A 19,634-nucleotide genomic window follows, 5' to 3' on the forward strand; every position below is an offset into this window, starting at 1 on the left:
CCAGCTGGTGAGATAGCACAGGGGGTGCAAGGGGGCTGGGTGAGCAGATGCCCAAACTGTCTGAAAGGGTGTTTGCCCAAAGCTCATCTTGCTAAAGAGGAGGACAACAATCAACTGTATTAAACAGCAACCAGGGAATTACCAGGAGACTTCGGGGGGGGCGGGGGGTGGGGGAAGTCGTCAGCTAAGCAGACGTACAAGCAAAACATGAAAACATGAGGATGTGTTGTGTGCAGGAGAAGAGGGAGCAGCACAGCAGAGGGGCTGGCGTGACCCCGCCAGACAGAGCCATCCTAGTAATACAAGAATGTTTAGAAATTTCTCGGCACATATTAACATTTCATAACTATATTGTCTAGCTTTATCTGTTGCACTGCAGATATTGATCCCAAGCGTATAGTTCAGCAAAGACCAGTTAATTATATGTTGATAACAAAACAATAAATCACTTAAACCGTGATCAGTCATATGAACGGGGCAGGTTTTCCCTACAATATACATCTGACTGAACAGCGCTGCATTGGTGGGTCTTGCAACTGTCTCTGCAATGGGGACAGATGTGAGAAAATATGACAGCTATGTAAGATTAGACTGGTGATAGTTAGCATTGCTTAATATGTTCAAGTTAGTCCCTGCTGTTAAGTAATTTCTAAGAGTAAAGCTTCCTCCTTATGTTTCTAAAAAATTACATCATAAAATAATTTAGGCTTTACATCATATAAAACAAGATTTTATCATCAGAAATATTCCCCATACATGCCCATCCTGTTCTTCCGCCCCCCTCCCCCCCAACAGCTGTATACACAGCAGGCATGTGTATGTACTGGAACAGTTTCTGGACATTTTGTGATGAAGCCTTTAGGCTTTACAAAGTGGCAAAGACGAGCTGCCCAAGCAATTGAACCCTTTCAAGACCAGATAACGAATGATGGTCTTAAATCACTGCTCCCCCACTTTATACATATGTCTAAATACACACGCATGTGTGTGTGTACATAAAATGTAAGATACTATACACACACACACTTAACTTTAAGGAGATTCTAATGAGATGCATGAAAAAATGCATTATTTTATTTGTTTCAATTCATCCTTGCCTATAGTAATTTTTCTTTTTCATGTTTAAAAGACCTGACTGTTCTTCCTTTCAGCCTGGAAAGCAAAATACACACATTTCTGAAACAATGACAAGACCTTCCGGGTGTGTGTGGGGGGAAGGTAGGTATTTGGGACATAGTAAAATAAAAGAATCTCTTGCAACACAACTGTTAAGCGTAAAGGAATGCAGCCCAAACACCATAGCATACGCTGGGGTTTTTGTTATTTTTGTTTTTTGTTTGTTTTTTTTTTTAACCCAAATAATCTTTGAAGAATTCTTGAATTCTAACTTGATGTTGAAAGATTAATACATCAAAAAATGTTTCAAAATATCCTCACATCCTCTAAAGAGCACTGTATCCTAATGACAGCGTAAGGAGAGTATTTACAGTTTTGCCTGATAGGAAAATAAATGTAATGCAATCATATAACACAAATATGACACCAAAGTATTTATTTACAGCATATATATATTAATTCTTTTTACTTTTTATTAATATATTTTCCCCCTTTTAAAGCTATCCAGATTAAAAATGTCCAAGCCTGTTAAGAGAAGAAAACATTCTCAAAATAAATAAGAAACGAGAAAGGAAGTCAGCTACAGTACTCCATCTGCTGCCACAGTCCTCTTGTAAAATATGTTCCAGTTAATAGAGAGTACATTTAGAATCACACGCTGACACTATTCATTCTCGTCTGCTTACATACTAAACAAACACCATCTTGGCATGAAGAGAGACATACGTTCAAAAAAGGTAGAGCCATTTGTCCCAGTGTCACCTGAATTTACACAGGAAAGAGCCACCTCCTCAACTGAATCAAATCCCTAGAACCCCTTTGCTTTTGAAGAAAAACAGTCATTTACTGTCTCCCAAACAAATATGGCAACAAGCACTCCAGTTCTGGAGGCCCATACTGTATTTTGGTTTGTGGACATGACTACAGTACTTCTGAGTATAGCTTCACCAACCACACATGTCCTAGCCTGTCAACTGCTATGTGACTCTCCTCCAGAACCACCAGCCACTGCACACAAGCTTTTAGAGAAGCTCACCTGAATGACCACAGTTTTTCTTCACCCTTCAGAAATTTTGTTCCTAAACTACCTGGTCTGAAATCAGTAAGCTGAAGACACCTGAAGACTCCCAGGATCAACACTCAGCCAAAACATTGCTGGAGGTCAGCAGTCAGACACTAGCTTGCAAAGGAGAAGACCTTCCCCTAGGATTTCTTCTCCCCTGCAGGGTGTTCACATGGAAAGTTCTTGCACAAAAACAGCAGGTCCACATTTTCCAAAGCAGACTGAAATCACTTTAGTTTCAAACTAGAAGCTTAGAGACCTATTTTTGTTAGGTTGTAGAGTGCTTTAAATATGCCAAGTGCTACGTAAGTGCCAAGTATTGGAAAACGACTAATTCGACCAAGAACAGATGCTGGAAGCCAGCTTTTCCAAGCTAAGCACAAGACTATGTTGGCACGGCCTCGCATTTAGAAATACCAGATGTGTCCACAAGCACATGGCCAGCTTTGCATGGTGATAGTGTACACTAATACTTTCTGTACCCAAATCAGAGACTTGCATAGACTGCATACCTTGAAAACAGGATTCCATCCAAAAGGATTAGCAAATGGATTCTAAATAACTCCAAATATTTATAATTTTATTAAATATGCCTGCTTTCAGCTGGCATCTCATCCTGAATTTCAGCAAGCATTAAAACTGAGTAACATTTTGTTAGTGTTTGGCTTCCTACTGAGAGTTCAAAATGTGTATTTAAATTTAAGGCAGGTCTTTAATTTTTTTGTTTTAAAACAAAAATTGAATAGTTCCAGATTTTCTCCACTCTCAACAAAAAGGCACAATTTTCCTGGTACCTCCAAACTTGGGACAGAATTAACACACTTAATTTTTTCCAGTAGGAAATTTATCCGAAGTGATGTGGCAAGGCTTGATTCTCCTTTCATATGGATGCAAACCAAAAGCAATTCCACTACAGAGCATGGAAGAGTCCTGAAAAACTGAATCTCTCCACAGGGTTTGTAAATTTTGGGTTTCATCCATGGAACTCAACTTGAAAGGTTCTGAGCACGCCAGCACGCCATGTCCAGAAACACATGCTAGCTTATGCCTAACCTAAAATCCAGTAAGCTGAAGCCTATTATAGCCTATTGAAGCTAAACACCCAGCAAATCACAGGCTAAGGCCCACAGGAGAAGGGGTCAGTCTTCTGTTGCTATAGATCGGCAGAAACCAAGTCTCCCACTATTCCCCAAGTGGTTCAATCATCAGTAAATTTAAATTAATTTGAAAACAAGAAACCTACATCAACGTGACTCTGCTTCCCACATTCCTAGGAACTCCACAGTGTTTTAGTATTTCCTTGTGATTGACAGCAGGCTACTAGCATAGAGCCTAGGTCTTATTTAATAAAATTTGTAAGTACAAAGCAGCCTATTTAATTTTTGTTTTGCATTTGAACAGTAATTTCTTTGTATAGGTAGTATACATACATGTAGTATACAGAGTTTAGCACTCAGAGTGGCATTTGCTCCTTAAGCTAAAAAGCTGTCAGTTGGACAATAACATGTCAACTTGACAAGTAGTTCAGAATCAGCTCTTAACCTGGGTTCGAAGGCATTTCAAATACAACACGCTGGTATTATTTCCATTCAGAAACTGAGTAAGTGTAAAGAACTAAATGCTCAGAAATTAAAATGATTTTGAAATTGTATAATTATAAAAATGTTTTACTAATTCCTTTGAGGATGGGTATTATCATACAAAGTAAAGACTCACCCTAGAAAGACACAGTGGAGGAGAAGAACACAGGAAGGTCAAATCTCTTCTGGATTTTTTGACAGGGTTAGCAGAAAACAGTTTTGTTTGGCAGGGATCTATAAGAACTTGGACATTTCATTTTCCCCAATCACTGTAAAACTGTTCTTTAACTGAGCTGGAAATAGTTCAAAATACGGTTCAAGCTGACCTACAGAAGTGCATGGGATATTCTGGCCAAAGTTTAAAACAAAATTAAAAAAAAACCTATTCCACTTCAAAAAACCTAGTCTCCTCTTAATATCTAGGACACCGGAAGTTGCTCCAGACAGATTGTTTAAATCTCCATGCCCAAATGAATGGCTGTTAGCTCTTGGGCTCAAAGGAACTTGCAAGTCAGGACATGTATAAAACTGTTTTGCTAATATTCAAATAGTCTGAACCAAATAACCCTCTAGGATAGCACCTCGATGACTTATTGAACTTTTTCATTTCAACAATGAATCCAGCTATGTGCATAAATGAAGCACACAGGTTTTATAAACCAGCAAGATATAGTAAGACATTACCTAATAAAAACTGCAACTAATAACAAAACAAATCTCTGGCCAAGGCTGAAAAAAAACTTAGATGCTTGGAGGTTTTGGCAACTATTGCATTTTTTTGTTTGTTGTTTTTAAACTAGTTTTGTAATATGGCAGTAACACTATGCTTAGCAAGATTGGCCATAAAAAAAACAGTCTGTATGAAATGCAACCACACTAAATCAGTACAGTTATAAAACAGCATTACAGTTCTCATGTTCAGTGTTATAAAAAGACCATGCTCTTATGAAGCCCAGGCAGCCAGCTTCTTCATTTCATCTTCATCCTCCGCTCTCTTCCTGGTCGATGCTGCAGAGAAAGAGAGATTAACAATAACCATCAACTAATGTAACAGTCAGAACCATTTTATTTGTTAGCATGAGGACTTGCATAGTGCTTTTCAGTCTGAAGATCTCAGATCAATTTACTGAGTAGCAAGCTAAACATAGGTAATACAGTAATGAAGCTGATGAGATGGAACTATTTTGCCCCACCATTCTCTCACATATAACCCTGAGGTTAACAATATAGGTCTGATGTAACTCCTACTGAAAGACTCCCACAGAAAATACTTTTAATCTCTAAAAGCTGTCACAGAGAGCAAGCGTCCATAAGAATGCTGCCAGTTCTCTCACTGCCACTTGAGCAGGCACAAGTGACCTACCCCCGGCCGGTTGTGCATCCTGCTACCTTTCCAAATAGTGCTGAAGGGTTCTGCATGTGCAGGTCAGGTCTCCAAATGGACTCACCCCATTTTAATGAGAGGTGTCATTTACTAAAAGGCAGAAAGAAATTCCTGAACTTACTTTGTTCAGGTGACATCAGTTAACTGTTGTGTTCATAGCAACAGCAATCCCCAGCTCTGTACCAGGTCCCACACACACCTTCTCTCCCTTTTTTTTTTAACCCAAATCTGCTATCACACATCTTTCGCATTCACTGAACTAAAACCTCACCCAAATAGCCTTCATTCACTGACCTACAAACTGGATGCCCTACAGCCCAGGTTCAACCTCAGGCTGTCTCCATCTGTGGGCTGTGCACGTCACGATTTGCATTCCTCCAAACACCAGTGGAACACTGTTACTGGGTGCAATACCCTGTGTGTATGTTTACAGCAGCCAGTTGGCTCCCACCTGCGGCAGCCATATGGCTGGGAGCCACCATCCTGAGAGGGGCTGCAACTACCACCTTCAGGGACTAAAGGTGGGAGAAGGACATGAGAGACCAGGGGTCCAGTCCCTACTCTGCAAGTGCCACTGGCTCACTGTGTGACTGGGGAAGGTCACTATGCCTTGCTCCATCTCAGTTTCCTCATCTCCAAAATCAGGAGGGTAACATGCATCTCCAGTTAGAAGCATTATAGAACCATTAACTGTTCTTATTTTGCTATTGCTGTGTAATGGTAAGCATCGAATTTCAGAAAAGATAAGCTGGTTTTGCAAGGCCTTAAACTATACAATTGTAACCAGCTGATTTTGCTTGAAGCAGCCATATAGATGGATGAAGTAGCAAATTAAGATAGTAAGAAGCACATGGAGATGGCCTGGCTTTAATGAAAACATTAGCTGGCGCAGCTGGATCTGGAAGAGGATGTATGAACAAGCCACAAATGCCCAGACTGCAATTTGCACTGGGTTTTCCTAAATTCTTTTTTTTTTTTTTTTTAACTAGGTGTTCTGCAATTGACTTCAGTAGATGAGGCCACAACCCCAGTTTGAACATTTTAAACTGCTTCTCAGGATTTAAGTGCTGTCTGCCAAAGCACACATAAGAGTCCCTGAGCTGAGCTGGTCTAGGTAACCTGTTCTGCAGCAGAATGCACCATAAACAACCTGTGTCACGTGTGTGCTGTCCTTACCATCGAATATTTATACTCTTTTACTAACATCAGTACACAGCAAGTCTTTCAGCTGATAGAGGACAACGGGGACACGGTGAAAGGTGTAGTAAAAGTTGATTCTCTCTAGCTTAATTCAAAATGAACAGGGCAGAACTACAGAAAAATAAGATTACTGCTTAATACCAGGAATATGTCTGTTCTGTAGAAAGAAAGCAAAGGAATGACAATATTTCTTTAAATCTGTACTTCCTGCTGCCTCCTTCATTTCTAATTAAAATACCAGTGGCAAATATCAAACCACTACCCTACAAAGCTGGATCCTTGTGACACAAATATTTTGAATCTAGGTCAGACTAATTAAAAAAGACTAAGGATTTAATTGCCAAGAATAAAAAAAAAAAAAAAGTCTTCCCATTCCTCAGTGATCTCACTAAATTTCAGTAGGAGAAGCATCAGTATATGTGCAAGGTCAAGTTCCCTGAGTTTGTCTCCCCAAGTCTACACAGAATTTGGTCCTAAATGCTTTCACACAGCAAACCAGAACTCCACTCTGCTTTTTCTGACAAACAGATACAAAAATAGGAAAAGGAACCTGTAATACTCTAAAAGTTAAAACGGAGTTAAATATATATATATCTGAACTCTCTCTTCCACTCCTCCTTCTCACAGCATGGCTTAATCATGAGAAATGTAAAATGGCAAGCAGGCAGTTTACCAGGGCGAGAAGGCAGCGATGTGGATGGAACGCTTGGCAACCTGACATCTCTCATTCCCTTGTTCAATTCTTCTTGCTCCAGTTCTTCTAGTTCTGCCATCAACTCATCCTAAATTCAAGGAAAACATTATTTACAAATTCATTGTCCTGACAGTGGTCTCAGGCAAGGGCACATTTAACCACCATGAAGCAAAGCACTACTGAAAAAAAAGTTTACACCTGAAAACAAATATCAAAAAACAGCATATCACAAGTATAATTTTTACTAGATGTGGGCGATAACAATAAACCTTAATTGAAAGTTGAAAGAAGGACAATGGAAGTTAGGAATAGGACAAGGAATAAAATTAGACAGAAAACTGATGGCAGTGTAATACTCGTCAGAAGGGCAAACACAGGAAAAAAAAAAGGTCCCTCTGCCATCCTCAGGTTTATTCCAAATCTAAAGCCTGTACTCTTTAACAGATTCTAATTTTAATGTGCGATTTCTCCCATTTTAAAAAGCAAACAGCTTCCACTGGTTCTAAGGTAGACTGTCATTAAACATTTTGCTTCAGCCCTATCGCACAAGTCCGGGATTATATATGATTTCAAAGCAGCACTGGAATCACAGCTGTCTTCCTGGGTCCTGTTATTCACCCTTGAAGCGCACAACACTCTTGGGCTTTTAGCTGCAGAAGCTGATTTGGACAGATGATCTAATCCACTTGAATAATACTAAAAATAAAAAGGCTATACACTTTTTAAAAAAGCCAAAGACTTATTCCTTGGCTGGAGTTTCACAAAGAAAGGAAGCCAAATATTACATATTTGTAGAGAAATGGACCTTTACCACATTGATAAAATGCTTTAAAAAGAAACAATGGGCAAAAGTGGCTGGGGAAAAAGTGGCTGTAGCAAAGTGAGATCTACTAGGTATTGAAATGGGCTTTGCCTACCCATTTATACCTTGCTTATCACCAACATGGAAGTTAAAATGATAATTACATAGTCACCACAGGCCTTCTTAGATTACTTTCTCATGTTTTTATATTTTAAGGTCAAAAAAAAGGTTAGTTTGCCTACCTGACCTAGTTCACAGTGCAAATCCTAGCACTTCATCTAAAAATTTCAGCATCAGGTCTACATCTGATAATGTTCAATTCACAGCTGATCTCTCAAGGAAATGTGCAAGTTGGGGCCCCATGTCTAACTTAGGCATTTAGCTGAGGTGCAAATGTGTCTGTAAGTGCTTCAGTCAGTGCTGTGAATACAAGTTTCTTAAAGTTAGTATCTAAGTTGTTGTGAAGTCAGTGGAAACAGGTATTTCTGAAGACCTTTAGATGGTTATCTAACCCTCTTCCACACCAAATTAGTCCTTACCAACCTCTGCTGAACAAGTAACCAATCAAGAGGCAGTGTCAGCCACGACAGGCTCTCTTTAAAAGAAAAAAAAAAAAAAAAAGAAAGGAAAGGGGTAAAGGACAGGGGTAAAGGTCAGGATTATCATGACCCCTGCACCTTTAACATAATAATGTAATGGCTAGAACATTTGCTCTTGAAGTGGGAGACTCAAGTTTTTAAGTTCTTCTCATCCTCAAGCATAGATTTAACTTCTATTTCCCACAACTCAGGAACTGCTCTACAACTAGGCTGTGGAGTATTGCAATAGCTATAACAAACGCCCTTTCTCCTCTCAAACCCAGGCCAAAAAGAGAGCAGAGGAAAGATTATCATGTGAACTCTCAGGTTTCAAGCTTTGTCCACTGGAATGTGTGTATTTCGCATTTGATTATCAGAAACAGGCCTCTAGGCAAGGATCACCCCTCCCAGTGAGCATCCTACTCAGGTAGGACAGAGCTTTTTTGCATTCTTCATGACATACACTGTGTCAACCCAGGGAGAAAGAGCCCTTATGTTTTTGTGTCTATCTGGAGCAGTAGAAATTACATGCTTCCATGATCTCCTTACACCCATGGCACACATGTGAAGAGGAAATCCAAGTGTGTGGTCAAAATATCCTTAAAAAAAAAAAAATTTAAATATCATCCTCCAACACAAATCACCTCATAACCCAGCAATTAAGTCACTGATTCTAGCTCTCTTAAGCTGAACTGGCCTGCAAACCAGGTTTCCCAGTTACTGGACAAGTGCTGTAAGTAATAGGCTCCTATGCAAAGGCAAGTGCTGGTACAATGAATGATGCCCCGTGTGACAGTGGCTTATTTTCCCAGAACAGGAAACACGCCCATCAACTTAGACTAGTATCTCTTAGGAACTTCCAGGTCAACCAACAACATGCTTACTAAGTCTAGACTCCTGAAAGTTAAGTGCTGACAAAAAGTAAGTGACACTGTATAGCTGTTTGGGATGGCAGAATGTTTTTCAGTTGTTTGAAGCCCAGTTTATACAAGCCAAATCCCATTCCTTGTGCCAGTATTGATTAAATGTTTCTTGAAAAAATCTGTTTACATTCAAAGTGGAAAAATAGGAAAGCAGATAATGGGAACAAAATACAAAGAATCATTACAATTTTCAACAAATTATAACTGTTGAATGAAACCTCCCCCCCCCCAATCAAGCAAATATGATATAGCATATGTATTTTTCTTTGTTGTCCATTTGGGCATGTAGGAACAAATTAGTTGGGGAGAGAGAATTGTTTGACTCTTTACGGCATTCTTCAAACGATCCCTAGTGTTTGGTCATTTAAAAACATAGTTAAAAAACAAAACCAAACTGGTTGTGATACTGATCCTGATCCCTGGCTCTGCATTCCACAGATTGCAAGAATTTTGAGTATACTTGACCCTTGTGTCCTCAGCCATGGTTGGATCAGAAATAAGTAATGTCCTGCTTAGATATACAAAATCAAGTCCAGGGACACTGGATGAAAACTACTGCAAAAAATTTTCAGAAGTTCCTAAGTGCCTTGTGGGGGCATTCAGAAGAAAAGAGCTCAAGGAGGAAACCTTATAGCCTCCAACAGGAATTACTTCTACCTAATGGATCTACTTCTGTAGAAAATCTGGAAAACAGGAAAAGGACCTGCATCTCCAAGCACCAAAAACGACCTTAAAAAACTGGTCCAAATATTCAGAATCGTGAACAACAGCCTGTTCACGGCATAGGAACATGCACTTAGTCAAACGGATGTCTATTTGGAGCACAAAAAATTATATGTTTCAGTGTCCACTTGGAGCAGTACAAATTACATGTTTTAGTGACCTCCTCCTTCCATGGTACAAATGAGAATAACAACTACAGGAGTGCAGTGAAAATCACCTTTCTTAAAGTTTATATATAAATAAAAAATATTTTTATATTTTACATGTATACATTTTAATTATTATATTTTATATATGTTAGCGTTTTTATTGAATTTATATATAAAAATTATACAAATGTCCTAGATAGGGTAAGCTAGAACCAAGGAATTTCACATCCACACCTTTTGAGAAACAAGCCATTGGAACAAGCCACCCACAACAAAATAACTACGGAGTCATTTAACAGCTAAAACTCAGAGGCCTGAAGCACTAACCTCATCAAACTCATCACCAAAGGCAGCTCGGTTTGAGATAGCATCTGAAATTTCCTGGGCAACATCTTGCTGTTCAGTGATATCTTGCATCAAATCATCAATTTTGTTCAAGTCCCTAGTAAGATAACATGGAAACATTTTTTTAAAGATGTATCATTCAAATCCTGCAGAAGAGACACAAAAAGCTTGAACAGACCCTATTTTCTTTTATGCCCATTCCATGGGCACAGGGAATAATCTCCCTCACCTACACCTTAATGTTTCTTGGCAAGCTTCTGTGTGTTTTAGCCAGTCCAATTTCTTCCACTTTGGGATTACAATAAAAGTCAAACTGCAGCAGTCTGTGTCTCTCTCCCTTCTCTGTGCTTCTCATACCTCTGCCAGCTAGCAGTGACATCCCCTGGGCAGATCCGATCTCCTTCCCGAGGTCAGCATCTTTACAGATGGATCTTTTTTGATGTTAAGCTTTCACCAGAACTGGGGGGAACTTAACAGGACTATACCCCATTTAAAAGCTTCCCCTTATTGTTAACTTCATTATTGTTTCAGTTCCTGTTTACTTCTCCCAGAAAAACCTTTCTGATTTAACTCCGTTTATTCAGGCAGGAAAACATCTCATGAAACAATATAGGACATATAAAAATACTGCACGGACAAAAAAATTACCCTCTCTTTTATTCAGGTCTAATTAGTACTTTGAATCACACAGTCCAGCTTACGGACTTTGAGGAAAAGAGTCTACTTAGTTTCTTCAACTAAGTTTTCTTCTGGAAAAAAACAAGGGCAGAGGCCAGTCTCCACTGTCAAGGCAGACTTAAAAAAAAACAGGTGCCACACAGATCTCTAGTTAAGTGGACTTCCTTCTAGACTTGCTGTTAAGAAAATATATTTTTCTGCCAAATATAACACTACAGCACCAACAGCATTCCTGACATTAAATGCCTGAACCAAAAATGAAGTCAAAACTGGCTGACTTGATTTAATAGTCTGTAGTGACGAAATAGTTTGAAAGTGGTTAGTAAGCTCAACTTGAAAGCTATTAGAAAGCACTTACATATTTTCATGTACTTTTTTCATAGCTTGTGCAGCATAACCCATGTTCTTCAGCACTTCTGTGTTGGTGTGGGAATTTTCCAATGCCTCTCTCTGGAACTCAATGGTCGAAAGTGTCCCATCAATTTGACTCAACTGTTTCTCATATCTCTTTTTTCTCTTCAGTGCTTGTAAGGCAGCTGGAATGGGAAGAGGCAAAGTGCACTGTGTATTTTCATAGCAAAATGCAAGGACAAGTAGTTCAGCACCAAGCCGACCTGCAGAATTTATAATTCTCACCCTCCTACCTTACTAGTAGGGAGACAAACTTTGACCACACCAGATCAGCAGCCTGTTTATCACCAACATGCTGTTTCATGAACATGCTGGGAAGCCTCTTATAGATTAACTCCTTTTAGCACCACAGGGAAGAGCAGCTTCTTCCTCCACTGCGGGAAATCTTGAACTCCATCCTGTGCACACAGGCAAAGCAGGGAAGATGGGGAGGAAAAACATCAGAGAGGAGTCAGAAAGGAGGAAACAGGGGAAAGAAAGAAAAGAAGAGGTTGCAAAACATAAGTAAAAACTAAGGAAGACAGTGTAAGAAGATCTGTCATGATAACCACACCTCCACCAATGCCGCTTTCTAAACTTGGTCTCAGCAGCAGAAACCGTCAAGTGCAACAGAAAGCCCAAATGGCCTAACCAAGCAGGTAGGTAAGATCAGAGGAGCACTCACATTTCTCTGGCTTTCAGCTGCATCTATTTCTTACAATCACTTAGGAGCATGATCTTTAAACCTTAGAATTTGAAAACATATAGAACTTTGTAGACACGGCCACAGTCAAATCCAGCTACTCCCCATTATCTTTGTAAATCGTTGAGATTAGTCTTTTATATTTGCTAAGTTATGAGCAGCATACTTTGCCCAGAGTAAATCATTACCAGAATAAATTCACGTGACAAGCAGGAGAAGAAAAGGGGTTTCTCTCAGCCTCTGGGTGTGGAACACACACAATCTTGCCACAAGCATTTCCTGACCACTGTCCTTTCCAAACTACACATGTGCCAGGCAAGAAAAAAACCAAGCAAAACCAAGAGACTGAGATAACCCATTGCTTTTTCAACGCTGTTAATACCTGTGTCCTTTCCCTTGTCTCTCACATTTAATTTTTAAATCAGGTTCAGAGCCAGCAAGCAACTGCAGCCCCCCACACTCAACCAACCGACAGCAGCCATTACTGTTGCTGTCCTATTCAAATAATTGCCCACACATAGTAACACTGAACCTTGACACTGGGGTACACAACTTTTCAAATGAAGTTAGGATCCCTCCCAGGAGGGAGCATAGATTTATAGTGTGTAACAACACACTAAAAAATTTAGTGCTTTGTTGACAAATGCTTGTATCAACATGGTCACAATTGCTCACCATTAGCAGCACAAGGACAAGCGCTCGCACAGGCTAAGATACACAATGCCTTCTGCCACCTGCAGTAAAATGTTTCAGGACAGCAAACCACAATCACAACAGATTAATCACAATATTCAAATTCAAGATTTTCCCAGGTTTTGGGGGATGGTCCGAAGATCATGCATATTCTGAAAAAGATGCATGAACCCGAGATGACGTCACGCAAATGGCAAACACGAGAACTGTAAAATTCTCACTGGCAATTCCAAAATACATCAGTTCGACTTAATGCCAAACAATCTTTTTACCTACTTACTATTTCCCTACTTATTTATGCTTATTATTGGTAGCATTAGAACATGAGCCACTCCCTTCCTCTGCTTCAGTTGAATCAAAATTTGATCCTGGATTCTTAGCTTGGGAAGCCAGAGATTCCAGGTAAATTTAACGCTCTGAAACTGCATAACACCGGCTGTGCCAGAGAAGACTCTAAAGCCCTGTGGACTGAGGAGCACTAAATGGCTGATGCAGAAAGGCTTCAGCTGGAGTAAGTAGCTACCACAGGAAAATACTTCCAGTGTTTTTCAGAAATGGGACTCTGTAATGGTGCTGCTGTTATTGGCTGCTCAGAGAGAAAATGGATTTCCTCAGTTACACACAAAGCAGTTCTCAAAATCCTGAAGGTTCCTGTATTAAGGTTTAATTAAACCACACCCAAACTAAGAAACCACAGAAGCAGCTAGACTCTGTGTGACTTCACCTATTCATAAACAGCTTTTCTGAATTACTGTAGTGCAACATATTTTATTAATTCTCTTTAGTTTTACCAGTGACTTACAGAACAAAGCACTTCATAGGAAATCAATTCATACCCCTTCCTTATCAACCAAGGCATAATTCCCACACCACACTATATTATTTTTCTCATTTATATTCAATGAATGCCCTTCATTGCACGGTGTTTTGTAATAGTAGCTCCTATGGCTAAGATACAAGAAATTACCTTGTTATTTGAAATCTATTTTTCTGTGTTTTACAGATTATCATGAACTTTAAGTGCTTTTTTTTACTGCGTGTACAAGCATTTTAAAATTTGTGTGCAACTCTTACAAGAAGATTGAAATGCTTCACAGAAATGCTACTGCATTATAATAACCAAACTGAAGAAGAACATATCTATCAAAAATAAAGAAATGGAGAAGAGAACATAAACTTACTTCACTGAAGGTCTAAGAATGGCACTGAAAAAGGGTGTTGCCCATTCCAAAGATTTCAAAGAAGGAACACAGCCCAGGGAGGAAGAGTCTAAGCAGGAGTAGAATCTGAGGAAGCAAGTGTAATTAATACCAATTCAACCATGAAGAGGTGGAGGTCTTCTCCAGGAAAAAAACAATCTCATACACTGTTTCTGTTGTGCTCCAAAGAAGCAGATTCAACTCCTGCATTTCATAACGGAGTGGTTAGCAGTTGGCTGGCCTTTGGCATGTTTCCTGTGCTCTACTTCTGAGTCCAGCAAGCAGTACACAGCTCATAGATTAGGAATGATTGCTTTTAATCTGAGTTTTTATTTTATTTTCAAGATAAATGGCTGGAACAACTACAGACTATTATGTCGGTTTAAGTATGCTATTAAAGAACTACTGTTACTACCATACAGAACAACACTTTTCCAATATCACTACTATGCTGGTACTTTATTAATTAAGCAGAAATGGCCAACTGGGCAATAGTAATCCTGGCCACACTGTATATCCAGGTTTCTAAAGGAAAGGACAAAACTAGTGACATGGAAAGAGCTGTGGCACCCTCCTCATGATTTCATGACAGATCAGAATGAAGAGACAGTACGGTGGTAAAACACCTTTACCTGTCAAGCCCACCACCTACACCCATCAGTACAGAAATTACCAATCTCATCTTCTGAAGCAGAAATAAAAACATTGTCTAGTAACCCTTAAAATTCCCAGGGGAAAACTGGTGAAGAAGGAAAAGAGTGTTTCTTCAGATGATGTAACACCACTGTGAAAATACTGGATCTCATGCTTGGATACAGTTCACAAACCTCCACTTCAGTCCTGCAAGGGACCAATAAATACAACTTCTGATTTCCCTTACACAAGGGACAACCAAAAGAAATGCTGCTGAGGCCATAATAATCATACGACCTTACTTGCTCATTATCAGCATTCGTAATCCTTAAAACCTTGTGGGAGGAGCCACATACAGTTACAGCTGAGGCACTAATTCAAGAACAATAATGCACTTGACTTGTTATAACCATTCCAGTTCATGGCAAGACACTTGAAACGTGACCATGAAGATCAGTGAACAATAGCTGTAAGTCACAGAACAAAGAGACACTAAGGGCTTCCTGATGTCTCCCTGCCAGAAACCCTCAGTCCCAACCTGCCATACACCCTGCCATAGGCATGACGGCCCTATGGTTCATGTTAATACACAACTACCACATCATTGTTGGGTTTCAACAGCCTTCTGCTTACAACTAACTCATTGCAAAGGAATGCTACACAGCTACATAAGCCCTGCCCAAATGTACCACACAACATATTTAGCAGCATCTACTTGTAAAAGCCTACCTATAGGAAGCTATTCCAGCTTCCTATATAGGTTTTGTCCTCAGTAGTACTATGTGGCTCTTTATGATTAAGATTTAATCCTATTCTCGCTGGCTTCTTTTAACTTACTTCTTTTCATTTAGCCATTTTTTAGGATCTGTGAAAGATTCCAGGCTGAAACAACACTCATTCAATGCGTGTGTTATTTTCATGGGCACAGGCACACTTCAGAAAACACATTTCCTTTTAAACAGAGTTCTCAAATATTCAGTATCACTTTCTGTCCTTTAAAGTTTCCTGTATGACCTCCAAAATACTGAAGATGAAAGGCCAGTTTGCAGATGGACTTGGCAGCTGTGCACTGGCTGAAATTGTGATACCCAAAAAAGTACAGCAAGAGATATCAAAAAAAAATCATGAGTTTGTATCTGGAATGGGGAGAGATTAAAAGGCAGTGCTAACTGTGAAAATAAATATTGCTTATTATGACACAACCTCTGCAGGAGGAATTCCAACACACATCGCTGCTTTGAAAACCCTCAAGTGGTCTAGCTACAGTAAGATATTAATGGGGAATGCTGGAAATGTATCACCCCAAAAGCGTAGCTAATTTCAGATTAGGTACAGGAACTGCAGAGATACTCACTTCACAAAGGAGAAGCCAAAAATATTTCAGTGATGTTTCACATCTATTTACATAGCTAACATGTCACGGCTTTTAAATCAAGTTAAGCCTACTGATGCCACATGAACCCATTCAAGAATCATCTGAACTCATGAAAAATTGCTGGTGCTTGAATCTGCTCTCTCTTGTGTCAGTATAACTGACTCAGACTCACGCGCCTAAATATCAGATGAGATCATGCTAATTTGGTACATTTTCTATACCTAGATACATCTTGCTCCAGTCTCAGACACTCCCGTTTTAGTTCCACAGGCTTCTCCACAAATGCAATTAAGAAAAAACAACATTAAAAATTACCTATGAGGTTCCTTTGAAACATTCACTTTAACTAGGCAACATAGATTAAAACTTTTATTCTCTCATTTGCGTGTATGTTTATATAATGCTACAATAAATGCTGGTTAGCACAGATTTCCTCTGAACCATACAGTACAGTATACCAGGTAATATGCTGTTATATGTAAATCAACAGCAATTAAACTGTAAAGCAACTGACATATCAAATGAAGGGGTATTCTTGGGGATTTAAGTTCACTCACTAGCCTGTTAAATTCAAACACTTTTGCACAGCAAGGTTAGTTTCTCTTGTTTCTCCTCTGACTGTAGTTACGCTATCCCATTTTGGCTTTAGAGCCATTTTTGGCTTGAAAAAATTCCCACTCTGTACTTCTTGCCCTACTGCTGTCTCTCTACTGTCCTTAACTGTAGGTTACTGAGCAAACAACAAGATAAAAAGGAGTTATTTTTAACCCCAATCAGCTCAACAATCCAGTTTGCAGCATGACTCCACAAATAATGGCATAGATAAAACTAGGGGAATTGCATACCGAGCATAGCAGTGGAAACAAACATCTAGCAGAAAAGCTGCATATGTCAAATGCTGCCCACCTGAAGCACAAGGTCATAGTTTGATGAACACCTGGAACCAGCATCAACCAGCTGAGTTAAAGAAGCAGATCTACCTTCTCCCAACAACAAGTACTCATTCCGGCCTGTGCACCACCCTCTCCTTCACAGGTGCCTGAGCACTTGTACAGCTGCGGAGTCAACTGGGTAAGTGGAACTTAACCTACCTTGGGTAAGAAAAAAACCCAGCCAAAAAACCCCACGACATCTTACAGCTGCATCCAGCTTTCTGAAACACACCCTTCAGGGAGCTCTGCCAAGGAAAGGAAGTGAGCAGCACAGGGGCAGGAGCAAGGCAGGAAGCATTGCTTCTTCCGGCAATCATGCCAGCTTAAAGTCCAGCCTTGGGATGAAGTTCCACAGCAGCCTGTCTGGATCTAAACAGGAATTGCTACAGTCACAGGAGCAGGCCTGTTTTCTTGCATCAGCCCCATCGCTCGGGCAATTGCACAGTGAACCAGTCCCAGGAGCTATCTGGTCACTTTGTCCCACAGCATATTAGTTTTCAGCTGAATCACCTTCCTGAACTAGCTCACTGCGCCAGCATGCAGGTGCCAGTTACCTGCACAAGGGGACAAGACAGACACTCCAACTGAAGCCAGGGGAGTAGAAAGTTTGGGACTGGGACAACCCTGACAGCCCCCCTGCTGCAGAGCAGCAGGCTCAGTTACACTGCTGAACTGGCTTTACTCCCTCCAACTGTTTGTGCCTTCAAATCTGTCCCATCTTGACCGATGCGTTTAAACCCTTTCGAAATAAATGCTTCTTGCTAATGATTATTAAATGCTAGAGTATTACAAAGACATTAAAGGGCTAACCAAAACGCCTTTAACATGCTACTCCTCACAAGTTCTAAGTTACATGGCATTAACTTTTTAAATCATCCAGCAATAGAAAGAGCAGATGAAAGACCTACTTTCTCGTTATATCACAAACCTTTGATTTGAAATGTTTTGCTTCTGTTTTGAAGTATTTAAAGAAAAATTAAGCTCAGAGTAGACAAACAGGACTCCAGATGACTTTAGGAAGTAATTAACTTGTTTATCAAAGGTCTGCGTATCCCTAAGACATTGGCTACCATCATTTGCTTCCCAGAGAAGACAACATCAGTATAAGCAGGATCCAGACCTTATTATCCCTTAGTATCCTCTCCTTTGCAGCTAACAGCAGCCCAGACCTGTAGTCACTAATGTTGTGAACTATCATTCTTTTTTTAGTGATATCATGGACTTCCTACGTGATTTGAGGCAACTCATTGAATCATTTTGTTCCTCAGTTGCCAGCAGTACATTCTCCAACCCTCTCAGTGGGGATAATGTGAATTCATCCATGAATATGCAGGAGATCCTCACGTGCTTCAGCTCCTCTGCTATCTGCACAACCAATGCTCAACACCCAAGCAGTGATGCCCTTCCCACGTTGAACAGTACTTAGCAGCACCATTTATCCAACTGATACCTGCTTCGACTGTGGTGCAAGGCATGAACAAAAGTATCGTGCAGGGAACAACAGACAATTAATTAAGAATAAAGCACCCTGTTATCAGCCCACCATAATGAACCCGCAATGCATTAAATACTAATAGATGCCAAAGACCCAAAGCCACCACCGTGTCCCAGCGTGCACGCACCGTGGTGACGCTTGCTCGGAGTCACACTGCATACCTGGGGAGCCAGCAGGCCCGACCCGGCAACAGCCCCTGCGAGAGCCCCGTACCTACCGGCGTTTGAACCCTGGGATTTAAAGCCTCGCAAGCACCCGAGCTGCCGCCGGCCCTGGCAGGCCGCGCCCGGGCTTCCCCGGCGGCGGGCGGAGGGCAGCGGGGCGCGTCCGGCCCCGGCCGCCGAGAGGCGAGAACTCACCTCGTTTGTTCTTGGTGCCGTGCTGCCGGGCTGCCGCCAGCTCCCGCTCTATCCTCGTCTCCAGGTACTCCTGCTTCTTGCTGAGCATCTCCTCCGTCTCCCGCAGCCGGGCCAGCGCCTCCTGCGGCGAGGGCCCCCCGCGGCCCTTGGAGGCGGCCGAGCCGCCCCCCTTGAAGAACTTGGAAATCTTGCTCATCGCGGCGGCGGCCCCGGCTTGGCACCCGCCGACGGAAGGGTCTGGCCGGCCCGACCCGGCCCGCAGGAGCCTCCCCGCCCGGCACCCGCCGTGACGGCACTTCCTGGCCCCGCGGGCGGCGGCACCGCACCTGGCGGCGGGGCGGGCCCGGCCGGGCCCCGGGCTGCCCGCCCAGGGGCGGCTCTGGGGAGGCCGAGCGGCCGCTGCCCGCTGCAAGCCTCAGGCGTGCCCCCCGCCAGCGCCGGGGAGAGCGGCGGGAGGTGTAGCCGAGGTGTAGGGGACAGCCCGCAGGGGTCCCCGGGAGGGAGAGGGCAGAGCCCCGGGCGGGGCGAAGGGCGGCCGAGGCGGGGCCGGGCAGGCGCGCCCGCCGTGGCCGCGCTGCGGGGGCGGCCGCTTAGTTTGTGCTTCGCCCCGCTTTCTTTCA

General features: G+C 41.5%; 1 protein-coding gene across 1 annotated transcript; it reads right to left on the reverse strand.

The window, feature by feature from the left end:
• Positions 1-1,526: 1,526 nt before the first annotated feature.
• On the reverse strand, positions 1,527-19,630 carry CHMP4C (charged multivesicular body protein 4C). Its single transcript, XM_072852287.1, has 5 exons — positions 19,015-19,630; positions 11,594-11,771; positions 10,540-10,654; positions 7,017-7,125; positions 1,527-4,767 (listed from the first exon to the last, which is right to left on the reverse strand). The coding sequence occupies exons 1-5, from the start codon at positions 19,208-19,210 to the stop codon at positions 4,703-4,705; spliced, it is 663 nt and encodes a 220-aa protein (XP_072708388.1). The 5' UTR covers positions 19,211-19,630; the 3' UTR covers positions 1,527-4,702.
• Between the last annotated feature and the right edge of the window lie 4 nt (positions 19,631-19,634).

This window comes from Ciconia boyciana, chromosome 2, assembly GCF_034638445.1.
Source record: "Ciconia boyciana chromosome 2, ASM3463844v1, whole genome shotgun sequence".
In the NCBI taxonomy this organism is placed as follows: Eukaryota; Metazoa; Chordata; class Aves; order Ciconiiformes; family Ciconiidae; genus Ciconia; species Ciconia boyciana.